Genomic DNA, 15,659 nt, shown 5'->3' on the forward strand with positions numbered 1-15,659 from the left:
GGAGGGTTAATGGTTTTCACCCTCCCCCCCTCCTGGTTGTCAAATCCTTTATAGGACCTGCATCTCTAACTACTTCCACTAAGGTGAAAAGAGAATGTAACACGGCGTAGGAGGGTTACTGGTCTTCACCCCCCTCCCCCTGGTTGTCAACTCCTTTATAGAACCTGTATCTTCAACTAATTCCACTAAGGTGAAAAGAGGATGTAGCACGTTTTAGGAGGGTTACTGTCCCCCCCCCCTCCCGCTCCTGGTTGCCAACTCTTTTATAGGACCTGCATCTCCAACTACTTCCACTAAGGTGAAAAGAGAATGTAACATGTCTTAGGAGGGTTACTGGTTTTCACACACACCCCCCCCCCCCCTCCTGGCCGTCAACTCTTTTATAGGAAATGCATCTATAACTACTTCCACTAAGGTGAAAAGAGAATGTAACACGGCGTAGGAGGGTTACTGGTCTTCACCCCCCCCCCCTCCCCCTGGTTGTCAACTCCTTTATAGAACCTGTATCTTCAACTAATTCCACTAAGGTGAAAAGAGGATGTAACACGTTTTAGGAGGGTTACTGTCCCCCCTCCCTCCCGCTCCTGGTTGTTAACTCTTTTATAGGACCTGCATCTCCAACTACTTCCACTAAGGTGAAAAGAGAATGTAACATGTCTTAGGAGGGCTACTGGTTTTCACCCTCCCGCCGTCCTGGCTTTCAACTCCTTTATAGGACCTGTATCTCCAACTACTTCCACAAAGGTTGAAAGTAAATGTAACACGTCTTGGGAGGGTTACTGGTTTTCAACCTCCCTTCTACTAGTTGTCAACTCCTTTATAGGACCTGTATCTCCAACTACTTACACAAAGGTGAAAAGATAATGTAACACGTCTTAGGAGGGTTACTGGTTTTCACCCCCCTCCTGGTTGTCAACTCTTGTATAGGACCTACATCTCTAACTACTTCCACCAAGGTTAAAAGAAAATGTAATGTGTTTTAGGAGGGTTACTGGTTTTCACCCTCCCCCCGACCTGGCGGTCAACTCCTTTATAGGACCTGTATCTCCAACTACTTCCACAAAGGTGAAAAGAAAATGTAACACGTCTTAGGAGGGTTACTGGTTTTCGCCCTCCCCTTTTTGTCAACTCCTTTATAGGACCTGTATCTCCAACTACTTCCACAAAGGTGAAAACAGAATGTAACACGTCTTAGGAGGGTTACTGGTTTTCACCCCCCCCCCTCCTGGTTGTCAACTCTTTTATAGTACCTGCATCTCTAACTACTTCCACTAAGGTGAAAAGAAAATGTAACATTACTGGTTTTCACCCTCCCCCCTCCTGGTTGTCAACTCCATTATAGGACCTGCATCTCCAACTACTTCCACAAAGGTGAAAAGAAAATGTAACATGTCTTAGGAAGCTTACTGGTTTTCAGCCTCCCCCCTCCTGGTTTTCAACTCCTTTATAGGACCTGTATCCCCAACTACTTCCACTAAGGTGAAAAAAGAGTGTAACACGTTTTAGGAGGGTTACTGGTTTTCACCCTCCCCCCTCCTGGTTGCCAACTCCTTTACAGAACCTACATATCCAACTACTTCCACAAAGGTGAAAAGAGAATGTAACACGTCTTAGGAGGGTTACTGGTTTTCACCCTCCCCCCTCCTGGTTGTCAACTCCTTTATAGGACCTGTATCTCCAACTACTAAGGTGAAAAGAAGATTTAACGGAGAATATGATATTCTGGGTATCTTTAAAACCAAATACTGTACTACAATAAGAGTTGAAGCAATCGATAAAAGTCGCTTAGTCGGCTATATCCTTAACATCAGAAAACAATGTCACATAACGTTTGGTAAATAACCAAAGAAAAGCTGTAGGGGGAGGAGCAATTCTAAACTAGGGAACAAACAAATTAATTATTTCAAATGCATGTTTGAGCAATCTTGTGAGTACAATGACCTTTTGTTTTTTTGCTTGATATATTCGGTTTAAGCTTACTATAGGTCCCCCTCCATTCTGGAAAATTATGTGTCTTACCTCATTCCCCTAAATCATTTTCTGGGAACACTATTGCTCACAAATATTGATACTTGTCGGTTATTGGAAACACATTCAAGAGTTACGCTTAGGTTATATCTCAGAAAACCGGTTTCATAGTTACAAAACAAGTGACGGTTGATACAATGCATTGGACTTAGACAGAATGCATTGGAATTGTATAATTGGGGCTATATATTTGTACTTTAGGGGTGGGGGCTAGGTTAGCTTACGTTAGGTTGGGTTAGGTTATGTTTCCATAATTTTTGTTTCTAAAGTGTTATTTTATTATCATGTTTTGTTATATTTCATTTCCACTTCTTGGGTATGTTTCCAATAGCCGACAAGTACCCAAGTATTATTAACCTTCTTAAATTTTTGCAGCTTCAAACGTCAAGCGAAGAAGTTCCATCACGAAGAAAACGCCATGCAAGGATGAAATGTGGTGGAAAAATTACAGATGTCGTTGGAGTTATCGAAACGCCAAATTATCCATACAATTACGAAAATAATATGCAATGCACTTGGGTTATAGAGGTAAGATTAATATTAAAATGAAGAATGAAGTCTTGCCAGAAAAGACAGTACATGTTCAAAGCTTCAGTATGACAATAAAAAAAAACCTTGAATGTGAAATGCCTTAAAAAAGGGAATTATCCAAAATATAAAACAGGCTGGTGACCTAAAAGATTCTACTCAAAATGTTTTTTACGCGCAAATTTCAGATAATATAATCTTCCATCACCCACTTTAGAAGTAAATAAAAGCAAAACTTTAAGAGCTTTATACTGATTACCTTAACATTAGCACCATAATATCTATCTCTTGCATTCTTTTTGAAGAAAGAAAGGGGGCTTAATCCTTTTAAATGATTTCTAATCATTTTGGCTCTAAACGGATAAGGTTAGTACCTGAAAATTTTTCAAATCTTTTTTTGCTATTTTGTATGTTAATCTTGAATATGGCTGTTTTTTCACTCATCAATGTGCTAAGATCTTACATCTTTGTCAGAAAACGCTTAAAAATGAAGTCTTTGAACTAAGATTTTACATCTTTTGTTGTTTTTATGCAAACATCTTTCATCATTCTGCTCTGATCAGTGGTCTGAGAACAATGATGAGTATATCATCAAAGTTCTCTCATCATTGTTCTATATGGCAGAAAAATGGCGTCCTTCACACTTTTTGCTAACACCAGTGAGCTGTAAGTTCTTAGAACAAAGATGAGTTAAAAAACAATCATCTTTGCAGAAAGATGAAATATCATGCAAGATCTTACATGTAAGATCTTCGTACTAAAAAACGGGCCTAATGTGATCGTTTGGTTAAGCAAATTTAAAGGAATATGTTTTTGAGCTGAATTTTTCAAAAAAATCACAGAAGTTTAAAATCAAAGGGGTTATTTTTGGAAACTGACCGCATGAAAACAAAATAAACCAACGCCATCTATATGGCCAATAGAAGCCTTGACATTTTATTTTAAGAAGTGACGACCCTTAACATTAAAAAAATAATATTGTTATACAGTTTCAGAGAAGTTTGTAGGTAAGTATCTTTTTAAAAATTAAGCGGTTAATATAAGATGGATGAATTTAGAAAAAAAATACTGTCCCATGTTGGGATTTCAGTTTTTTCTGAAGTTGAAATCGCTGGGTTCATCTAATTTAATACTTTTGTCTCTGATTTATCTTTGAGAGTGATTTAACCGCACAGTATCTCAAGACTATACTTTAATGGTGTTTTAGTAGAAAACTATCCGGCGTCACTGCAGAGGATACGATGTAGTGTCTATGGGCCCACACTTTTTCTGGTGTATATCAATGAAATATAAGACAATGTCATTGACTGCTAATTATATATAGTACCAAACAGCTGTCTATAAACAGTGTGATCAGGTACCAGCTTCTCTAATCCTGTAATCAGATTAGAAAAAGGGTTAGAAACCTGGATGGTCAGTTTCCTGACCATCCCAAGAATAAGGAGCTACTAATCACTTGATCGGAGGACTTATGTAGACATCCTGACTTTATCTATAAGGGAGAATCTATCTAGAGAGTTAACAAATTTTGTCTCTGGGGAATTTAATTCTCCCCAGACCACCCCTGGGACAATCACCTCGATCAGGTTTAGTCCTTCTCCGTGAGAACGCTGGGTTTAATTTTTTGCTCGAAGAACTTGGTACCATCCAGCTTAATTATTTCTGAATACAAGTCGTGCATTAGACCTGTTTCTAAATATGGATGCCCGTAACCGAGTGGTTACCACGCTAGACTTAAAATCCTTTGCCTGTGAGGATAGGGGTTCGACTTCTGGTTTCTCTGGATATTTGGTTTGAGACGGGGGTTAGTAGCGTGACTCTGTAAGTTTAGACAGAGTCGAAACAGCTCTAAATTGCATTTTGAGTAGTCTTGGGAGGCCAAACAGGAAGAGTATGCTAAAGTATATGATAGCTTCCCCCAGCCCCCCCCCCCCCCCTTTGTATTTCCTGGCTGAATGGCCACGAAACGGATATCAGCCCTGTCGGTAGAGACTAAATTTCTATGCCGTCTTTGTTTACCTTTTACCTTCTTTGTGGAGGCTCATTCCTTTATGGTAAACATTAATGTTTAATGAACATTTCACTAATTCTGTACTTGCATTTCTTATTTTATTTTTAGACACCAGAATATACGACTGTTAATTTCTTTTGCGAAGATTTCAACCTCCAAGGAAGTATGACATGCCAAAATGACTACCTCGAGGTATCGGAGTCAGGCGACGTGGAATTTAAGGATTCAACGAGGTATAAATAGCCCCTATTTTAGATAATTTTGTGTTCTTCCCTTTGGCCTTTGGATGTACTTCTTTCATGTTTTAATAAAATTTTTACTTTGATGATTAAAAAAAACTTTCAATATTATATTGAGGTTTATCCTAAGGTCGAGGGGAGTGGTAGCCTCTCTACGCCCCTGGGTCTTTATGCTAGAACTTGTTCGCAACTATGTAATACTGTCTATGTGTTATTAATGCTACATATTTGTTATATATATTAATCTCTCATTTAGTGTAGACTGTATATTTGATTAGGGATTATGTGCCACTGTGTAGCCGTGTTGATTTTGCTTCACAGGGTGACAGCAGTTTAAACTTCACTATCACATGATCGATGTGACACTTCGCATGATCTCTTTTGTTAGTTAAAAGAAAAAAAAAAGAAGAAAAAAAAAAAAAATGCTGCTACAGCTTAAACTTTCTGTTCTAATGAGACCTCTTTCAATATCCTATGATTATGGTCCCTATATAAACACTTCTGAACATTTTTTTTTTTTTTTTTTGAAAAATGGAAAATATTACGCTTTTGCCTATATGTGCTTGAAAAAATCAATGTAAGGCTTTTGCACATGCCAATTTACTTGTAATTTTTATCACTTTCAATACCTTTTTGGGGCGTTCTCCTTTTTTTTTCAAAAATCGTTTGAGTTTTTTATGACCATGACTTTGGATGTATACCTTCAAACTTGTTGGTCTTTACACATTTAGAACCATAACATCGCAATAACGCCACCTAAGTAAAGAGCTGTAACTCCTTACTAAGTAAAGAGTAACTTCAATATATATTTTTTTTTTCAAACCCGCTTTGTATTAGAGGAGTTGTCGTAGAATCTTTCGAGGGGAAAATTGAATTGGAAATTGAAAGTTCCAGTGTCCTTTTAAACGCCAAAAGTGAACGTCAAGATTGGGCAACCAGTCCCCCTCCATCACCTATCTCGCCTATCCAGCCAATAAAAAATTTAAGATCTTGACAAAATCTTAACTTTGACAAAATTTTGTCAAAATAGCATTTACGTCAAGTAAGTCACCCACAAATCACTTTTCTCAGCTGTCCTTCCCTCCTCAACACCAGTCATATTTTTCATATACCCTTTTTGATCAAGTTAGTCAAAGTTGTATTTACGTCAAGTAAAACTGGGTGTGTCCGAAACGGTTAATGGTTGTAAACTGATACTTCTGTGAACGACGAAGAGGAAGGGATAAGGGTATTAACTTGAAACTTTCAGAGCAATTTGTGAAGGAAAATTAAACTGAATCAAAAAATACTATGTGTATATAGATTGCCAAAAAGTCGTGTCTACACTATCTCAGGAACGACTATGGTAAAAAGTTGAAACTTTAAGATCATCCTGTCGGGGTATTGAACTAAATCAAAAGACACTGTATGCATCCAGGTTGTCAAGAGGTCGTATTCGTAAAATCTCGGGAGCGGCTAAAGGTATTAAGTGGAAACTTTTGCTCCATGTTGAAGAGGATATTGAAATAAGTAAACATGTACTGTGCCCATCCATGTTGTCAAAGGGTGCAACTAAAACATCTCAGGAAAGTCTAAGGTTATTAAATTGGAACTTTGGGATTATATTAAACTAAATCGCTTGACACTATCTGCATCCTGGTTGTCAAAAGGGCGTATCTGTAATATATCAGGAACGGCTATGTGAATATACTCAATGTAATTATAAGAGATTTATGGATTTTTTTTTGTCATCTTTATAAGATGACAAATATTTATATTTATAAGATGATTTACATAGATTAAAGAAATAGTAGAGATTTTTTTTATCTCTAATTTCATATTTCATATCATACATTAGAGATGATGAGAGAAATATTACATTTATGTAATTATTAATATTTATATTTATAAGATGACATTTATAAGATGACAAAAAATATTTATAAGGTCCCAATTTTTTTTTTTTTTTTGCTCTCCAAAAATTTTAGTTATTATGCTATATGAAGAGATTGTGCGAAGTCCAAGTTATGTATATAAAGCCTAAATGTCTGTTTATTGGGAGGGGAGGAGGGGTGGAGTTCCCCTATGCTATAGTGAGCACTACAAATCAGGCAAGCATGTGGAATTTTAATGACTGGATGCTTAAGAGCAGTTCTTATTTTTAAAAAATCACAAAAAGGAAAAAAGTAATAAACTAGTGAATTTTTTTTTGATTTCTTGATGTATTGGAGGCAGTTGAGGGTCTAAAATCCCCTCCTCTTGCATACGAGACCCTAGCTCCTTTATATTAATTAAATAAAAACAAGTTTTCTTTTCGAATGAAAGCAAAGAAGGACATTAAAGATTTTATTCTGGGGAGGAGGTCCCCCCGCCCATTAATCCCCCTCTCAGTACGATAAAGTTCTATAATACTTTACAGAAACTACCTTTTAGTAGTATACAACTAAAATAGTTAGTTCAGGAATTCCAATTGTTTTATTTTATGATTGCCCTTCAAAACCTGTGAACTAAGGATTTTATTGTTTAAAGGTAATTGTTATGCACAACATTTTTATTGTTTAATATTGTTATGCACAACAATAAGCCATTGTATTCCTGATAAATTGTGCATTTTAAATCTATTCCTTTATTAAATACGGAGGGGGGACACCACCCATTCAATTCAACTCTCTAGATTAAAGATTAACTCTTGTACAGTTTTTCAACATTTAGTGTCATTTTTAAATGGAATCAGAGACAATGCTATAGCGATGCTTATAGTAAAGAGCAATAAGGCTTCAATGTTTTATTATTATTTTTTCCCCAGAGAAACTTCATACGGAAGGGATTATCGTATAAGCTATAAAGAGGGCTCATATAATTGGAAATTGGAAGTAGGAGTGCCCTTTTTAAGAGCCAAAAGTGATCAGAGGGCAGCCAGCCCTCCACACCCTTTTTTCTTCAAATACATCTGATCGAAATTTTGAGATAGCGATTTTTTTGAAAATGGTATAAAGGTCAAAAAGCTGTCCTTCAAGGTTGACAGAATACTCCACATCTCCGAGGGCAAGGGCTGTAAGTTATGCAAGTTGCCCATTGTTAACATATAAGGATTTATGGAAGGACTGGTCGTAGGAACTTCGGAAGAAGCTCATTCTATTTGACTACGAAAGTTCCAGTGCCCTTTTTAAGAGTCTCAAGTGATCGGAGGGCATCCAACAGCCCCCCCCCCTCACTTACACCCGTATTCCCCCAAATGCATCCGATTAAAACTTGGAAATATCTATTTTATTTAAAATAGTCCCAAAGTCTCCCCCTAAACAGCTCCCGGTACAAGGGTTTTAAGCTATGCAAGTTGTCCATTGTTAACATATAGGGTTTTTTATTAAGATTAAAAAAAAAAAAACAAGTTTTTTTAACTGAAAGTAAGGAACGGCGTTAAAACTTAAAACGTACAGAAATTATTCCGTATATGAAAGGGTGCTGTCCCCTCCTCAACGCCTCGCTCTTTACGCTAAAGTTTTTTTATTGTTTAACAAAATAGAGTTGTGAGAAAGCCAAACTTCAGCGTAAGGAGCGAGGCGTTGAGGAGGGGACAGCCCCTTTCACATACGGAATAATTTTTGTTCGTTTTAAGTTTCAACGTCGTTCCTTACTTTCAGTTAAAAAAACCTGTTTTTTTTATTTAATATTTGAAAGTTTCTGAATTAATAAAGGTTTTGATTCTTGTTCACCGTACATTAATAATTAAAACAAAATTTGCATATTATATTTGGTTAAATGGCTTTCTCGAAACTTGTTTAATTTTATTTACGAACGTTTTTATTAGTAATAAATATACGTAACTTAGAATTAACTTACGTAACGAACTTCTATATTCATAAATTTTTAACACGTATACTAGGGGGTTCGCCCCTAGTCAATACCCTGCTCTTTAAACTATAGTTCGAATTTTTTTTCCAGTTCTTTAAAAATGACCTCTTAATCACAATCAGTTGATCAGTTGAAAAACTTGTTTTTTTTTATTTAATTCCTGATCTTTTTCTTTAATAATGCTGGGAAGACCGGCGCCCCCTTCATAGCAATGTCCCTTCCCCCATGAAAACTTCCTTCATGGAAAGATCCTTCCATATAGCCCCCGACCCGCTCCATCCCCCACCGACCACCAAAATCTCCTCTGAAAAAGACTGTATACTTCCCAATAACCAATACTATATGTTAACATTGAGTAAAGTTCATAACTTTCAGCCCTCCCCCTGGGGACTTTGGGGGATCAAGTCATCCTAAAAGACATATTTATCGTATTTTTGACCCAGTTGAAAAAAATTGCCATCTCAAAATTTTGACTGGATGATTTTGGGAAAAAAATATGCTTGGGAGGCGGCCTAGTTGCCCTCCATTTTTTTTTGCCACTTTAAATGATCACTAGAACCTTTAGTTTCAATCACAATGAGTCCTCCTACGATATTCTAGGACCACTGGGTCGATACGATTACCCCTGGGGAAAAAAAAAAACAAAAAAAAACAAACAAACAAAAAACTAACCACTCATCCGTGATCTTTCTACTAGCAAAAAATTGAAAATTCCAGATTTTTATGGATAGGAGTTTTAAACCTATACAGTCAGGTTCTATGATACTCTGAATATGATGGTGTAATTTCCACTAATGTTTTATGGATTTTAGTGGATCTTTCCCCCTTTTTTCGAAAATCAACCAAATTTTCTCAGGCACGTAACTTTTGATGGGTAAGATTAAACTTAATGAAACTTATATATTTGAAATCAGAATTAAAATCTGATTCTTTTGATGTATCTATTGGTATCAAAATCCCGTTTTTTAGAGTTTCGGTTATCATTGAGCCGGGTCGCTCCTTACTTACAGTTCGTTACCACGAACTGTTTGAAAAGGGACAGGTTTGATCCTAGATCTCCAAAACAGCTTCGAGTATTAAAGTGAAACTTCAAGCAAATTCTGAGAGAAATGCCAAACACAATCAAAACAAACTATGTCCTTGTTGGTTATGAAAAGGGAATATCAGCAATATCTAAGGAACGACTTTAAAGTATTAAGTTGAAACTTTCAAGGTATGCAGAGGGGATGTAGGTGAGAGATTCGAGGGCAACCAGCCTCATTACCCTTTTTATGTGCCTCCTCTCCTCAACAACGCTAAAAATTTTATAATTGTAATTTTTTCCAAACAAGTCAAAAGGTCTTATAGCTATGTCTTCAGGGATTCCATGCCCCCTAAAGCCCCGGGGGAAAGGATTGTAAGTTATGTAATTTATCCACTGTTTACATGCATGATTCATCATTAGGAAAAGGAGAAAGTTTTTATTCTGGGTGTATCTGAAAAGACCAAGGGTATTAAGGTATAACTTTGGAGAATATCAAAGAGCATCTTGAACTATATCAAAAGGGACTACAGTATGTGCACCCACTACGGTATGTGTATATCTTGAGAACGGGAGAACCTATTAAGTTAAAACTTTCAGGACATGTTCAGGGGGCTTTTTAAAGTTGCCGAAAGGCTGAAAGCCCCCTCCTGTGTTCTCTTTAGCTGCCCTCTCTCTAAATACATTCGATCAAAATTTTGAAGCCGCCATCTTGTTCAAGATAGCTTAAAGGTCAAATAATTATGCAAATGAGAATGACATAACCCTCCACACTTTTGGAGAGGAATGCCAAACACAATCAAACCATACTATGTGCTTGCTGGTTGTCAAATGGCGTATCAATAATATTAAAGGAACGGCTGGAGTTATTATGTTGAAACTCAAAGGATATGTCGAGGTGGATGTTCAAAAGTAATTGAGGGGCTACAAGTCTCCCCCCATGCGACTTTTGGATGCTCCCTCCCATCAACACTAATAAAAATTTAGAGAAAGCGATTTTGTTCAAAAGTTCTAATAACTATGCCTCCGAGGATGCAATGCCTCCCAAAGCCCAAAGGAAAGGATGGTAGGTTATATAATTTATCCTTTTTAATTGCGGGAACTATCGTCAGGAAAAGGGGGAATGTTTGATTTTGAGTGTGTTTGAAAATTTTGTCTGTATTAAGGTGAAACTTCAGGGAATTTTGAGGGGCATGTTTAACTAAACCATAAGACACTAAATAAATCTAGTTTTTCAAAATGGTGTATCTGCTATATCTCCATTTTTGACCTTTTTGACTATATTTCATTTTTGACCTTTAATTTTAAATCCTTTGATCTATAATTGTAATCCTTTCTTTAATTGTAAATATTTCATTTTGACAGCTAATTTGACTTGATTTTAAGGGTTTTTTTTTTGGGTTTTTTTTACGGTATTTGACTTTGAATACGAATTCAGCAATGTTTTTCTTCTTGCCTGTGATTTTTTTTTATCCCCCACCCTTCTGTTTTTGCCATTATTCGCACAAAGTTGATTTTAATTCTTGGAAGTTGGATTTTTTTTTTTTTTTTTTTTTTTTTTATTGACCATTTTAATGCTTGATTGGTGTTTTTTTCTTGCTGTATTATTTGTTTCTTTGTTTTGCTGTTTCTGTTCTCTTAGAAATATATAGAGAATTCGGCTCTATTAGAGCTTCTGGTAGCCTTTTGAAAATAAATATTATGTAATCATATCTCTTGTCCTATCTCCATAATAGCTGAGGGTATTAAGTTTAAACTTTCGGAGCATGCTCAGGGGGATGTTAAAAAATGGTCGGAAGGCAATCAGTCGGAAATCTCCTCAAAGAAACCTGATCAAAATTTTGGAACAGCCATCTTATTCAAAATAATCGAAAAGTAAAATAACTGTGCTTCCAGAAATGACAATAACCTCCATAGCCCCCCGGGCAAGTTTTGTGCATTATATAAGTTGTTATTGTTTATATATATTGTTGGTTATTTGGAAAACAGGGCATATTTGGTCCTGAGTCACCAATAAGTCTAAGGATATTAAAGTAAAACCTTTAGGAAACATTTAAGGGTATGTCACACAAAATCAAAACACTCTATATGCAGAAGGGCTATCAAAAGGCTACAATAGCAATATCTAAGGAATGGCTAACGGTATTAAGTTGGAACTTTAAAATCACATTTTAAGGGAAGTTGAAAAAGGTACGGAAGACAACCAGCCCCCTCCTTCTTTTGGCCCTTTTAGATGTTCCCCTTGCCATTTTATTCAAAACCGTCACAAGGTCTAACAGTATTGCCTCCGGGGATCTCATGCCCCCAAAGTCACAGGGCAAGGATTGTAAATTATCCAATTTTTATATTTGTAAAATGCTGGATTTATCATTAGAAAAGAGAAGAATTTTTGATCCTAGGTGTGCCCAAAAAGACTAGGGACATTGAGGTGTAATTTTGCGGATGGAAGGGTATGTTGAGCTAAATCAAAAGACACTATCTGTATCTAAGTTATCAAAATTTTGTATCTGAATTATCTTAGGAACGGGTAAGGGTATTAACTTGAAACTTTCAGGGTCACTATTATTACTACTACTAATAGTGTGGCTGCAAATACAACTAGCTATGATTGTGACAGTGACTACTTTCGACTGCGAAAGCTTACGACTGTGAATGCGACTGCTTGCAACTGATACTACATTTACTTTTGACTAATTTCAGGGAATATTAGTGAATCTTGAAAAAAATTGAAACACACTATGTGCGTTTTTATTGTCAAAAGGCCGTATCGGTAATATCTCAGGAACGGCTGAGATTATAAAATTCAAACTTTCAGGATATGTTGAACAGTACTTGAACCTTGGTACTGCTGAGGGGAATGTTAAACTGAATCAAAAGACACAACATATATCCAAATTACCAAAAGAGTATAGCTGCAATTTCTTAGGAACAGCAAAGGGTAAGAATATCCAATCAAAAGAGACTATGTGCATCTTGGCAGTCAGAAGGGCGTATCTGAAATATTTCAGAAACGGCTAATGGCATTTAGTTGAAACTTTTATGGAATACTATGGGGGTGATGAAATAAATCCAAATCCACCAATTAGAACTATTAAGCTAGAATCGGATATCTTAATTCTTACGCCAGAGTCATGGAAAACTGAATAAATATTTATTATCAAACAGTTCGTGGTAACAAACTGTAAGTAAGGAGCGAAACAGCTCAAAAGTGACCGAAACTCTAAACAACGGAATTTTGACATCAATAAATATATCGAAAGGATTGGCTTATTATTCTGATTCTAATGGCTAATTTGAACGAAAATTAAAAGTTCCAGTGCCTTTTTTAAGTGACCCAAAAATCTGAACGGTAACTTAGCCCCCCTCCCACGGCCATTTTTCCCCCAAATCGTCCGATCAAATTTTTGAAATAGCCATTTTTTCCAGTATAGTTAAAAATTCCCTAAACTATGTCTTTGGAGATAACATGAAACCCCCCTCCTACCCAGCCCCTGGGAATAGGTCTTTAAGTTATAAAATTTACTCATTGTTTACGTATAGTATTTGTTATTAGGAAGGATACAGACATTTCTAGGGGGTGGGTATTTTGTGCTTGGGCTGGATTTCCGTGTGGATAATCATGAGTATGGAGGGAAATTCCCGGGAAGGTAAATTTTCTAGGGGAAATTTTACACTGGGGAAATTTGACAGAATTCCTACACGCAATTTCTTTTATCTGTATTACTTCCTCTTTGCCTTCTCAATTTTACGTGTAAAGATGTTCCGGGGGAACTGCTAAGGGGAATTTTTCAGCGTGTTTGCATTTCTGGGAAATAATTTCCACCGAAGGGGAGATTTCCGCAGTGATCGGGAAAACGATTAGAACTTGAAATCTTTTTCAACTGAAATTATGCTAAGGAGAATTCTTCAGGCTGAATCTTTTGCAAAAAAATTTTACGAAGGGGGGGGGGGGAGTTTTCAGTGTGGATGGAATAACCCTGAAAGAATTTTAAGGGGAGGGGGTATATTTTACGCGGGAGGAGCTTTCCATAGAGAAATTTTCTGTGAGGGTATGGAGCTTTTCATGGAGATTGAGCCAGATATATTGGTATTATTTAAAAATAATCATAAATTAAATTTAAAAAAAAAGAAGTTTTACAACTGAAAGTAAGGGTCAACATTAAAACTCAAAACGAACATAATTTATTCCGTATATGAATAGGTTGCCTTCCTTCTCAATACCTTTCTCTTTGCGCTAAAGTTTTGATGTTTGTCCCAATTTTTTAAGAACGACTCTTGAAACACAAGAGTTGTTTAATTACAATAAGAAGCTTTTTTAAGAGTACTAAAAACTTTTTAGTGACTTTTTTAATGAGTCGTTTTAAGGCTTCAAATTTTCAAACTGTCACGGTATAGCAAGTCTCAGATTCAGTAAGTTAATTGATGAAAAAAAACTATCATAAATTCAATTTCCACGATCATTTGATTTGGAATTATTTTTTTTATATTTTAGGTATTGTGAAGACGACTCCCCAAATGTGCGCTCCACACTCAACAAACTAGCTCTTAAATTCGAAAGTAACAGTTTCTATCGTTACAAGGGATTTAAATGTCAATTTCAAGCCATAGCCCCAAATGGAACCGGTAAGCTGTTAAATATTCTTTCTAGTTGGTATATTCCTGACCAATTGGCCGGGGAAATGATTTACATCCATTGGAAATCTAGGGGGAAAGGAGTACCTAATATAAAAACGAACTAGTCATCATCATCATCATAATCATCAACAAATTTCATCATTGATAAAATAAGAGTTGAAAAATTTGTTTCTTGCAATGCTAAAATGAAAAAAGCTGACCTGCCTTTCTTTACTAATAGAATTAACATATTTAGAAGAAGGGCTAGACAGACAAAGATTAATATAGTTATCGTGATTTCAAACAGGTAACAGAAGGCCTACTTCTAAAAAAGGTTATGACTCAAAAGTTTCCGCTTTTTTTACTGGCTTAATTTTTAACCCTGGATACCAATCCTGTAAAATTTAACTTTTAGCACATTTTATTGTCTTAATATTTTACTTTATGGGTATTAAAACAAATCAGGCTGCAAAAAGGCTGGACTATTTGTTTGTTCAGAAGCAAGGAAGCTAGGAGAGAGAGAGAGAGAGAGAGAGAGAGAGAGAGAGAGAGAGAGAGAGAGAGAGAGAGAGAGAGAGAGAGAGAGAGAGAGAGAGAGAGAGAGAGAGAGAGAGAGAGAGAGAGAGAGAGAGAGAGAGAGAGAGAGAGAGAGAGAGAGAGAGAGAGAGAGTGAGAAAGAGAGAGAAAGAGACTAAAATAAAAACGAAACCATTTAGTAGTATAGTCCTTCTAATGAATTCTAAGGGGCCCCCGTACCAAACAGGTTTTTCTGGTAGTCCTATTCTACAGGGTCATTACACCTTTGCCAAGAGGAACGAGTATAACTTGATTGGTGATTAGGATTTGAATAAAAGGAATAGTTTTTTACATCTTAGTGTTAAATGACCAATGACTAAAGGAACATTTGAAGGTGGAGAAAAAAGGGGTAATTAGCGATTGGATAATTTTAACAAGAAATGACCGAAAAGTGTTTTGGTTTGCACAGTGTTGTCAATTTTAAATAGTTTAGAAATAAAAAAAATTAACAAGAAATGGCTGAAAAGTGTTTTGAGGGAGTTGAGGTGCACGAGGGTTCAGTTACATACGGATTCAGTTACACGGGGATTATTGAAACGAGGTCGAGTAGCACGGAGATTCAGATGTACAGAGTTTCGGTTATACAGGGGTTCACTTACATGGGGGGTTCAGTTGTACGGGGTTTCGGTTATACAGGGGTTCAGTTACATGGAGGGTTCAGTTATTTTTTCTGATTTTGTGTGTTTTCGCAAGAAAATAACTGGTCTTTTAGCAAAGTTAGCCATAGCTACCTGAATTGATAGGTGATTTGAATAAAAGGAATTCAAATATTTTGTCTATGAAATAGAAGCTAACTCAATTTGCGAAAAGA

At 36.3% G+C, this 15,659-nt stretch overlaps 1 protein-coding gene across 2 annotated transcripts in view; it reads left to right on the top strand.

Annotated features, from left to right (window-relative positions):
• The window catches only part of LOC148939210 (venom serine protease 34-like), a 185,278-nt gene that overhangs the window by 75,746 nt on the left and 93,873 nt on the right, over positions 1-15,659 (top strand). For both annotated transcript variants that reach the window (XM_089107272.1, XM_089107271.1), the window contains exons 3-5: positions 2,404-2,556; positions 4,676-4,800; positions 14,151-14,281. In XM_089107272.1, coding sequence (XP_088963398.1) covers positions 2,404-2,556; positions 4,676-4,800; positions 14,151-14,281 — 409 coding nt within the window. The remainder of the gene's footprint in view (positions 1-2,403; positions 2,557-4,675; positions 4,801-14,150; positions 14,282-15,659) is intronic.

This window comes from Artemia sp. Qi Xiang Cuo, chromosome 21 (assembly GCF_049724085.1).
Source record: "Artemia sp. Qi Xiang Cuo chromosome 21, ASM4972408v1, whole genome shotgun sequence".
In the NCBI taxonomy this organism is placed as follows: domain Eukaryota; kingdom Metazoa; phylum Arthropoda; class Branchiopoda; order Anostraca; family Artemiidae; genus Artemia; species Artemia sp. Qi Xiang Cuo.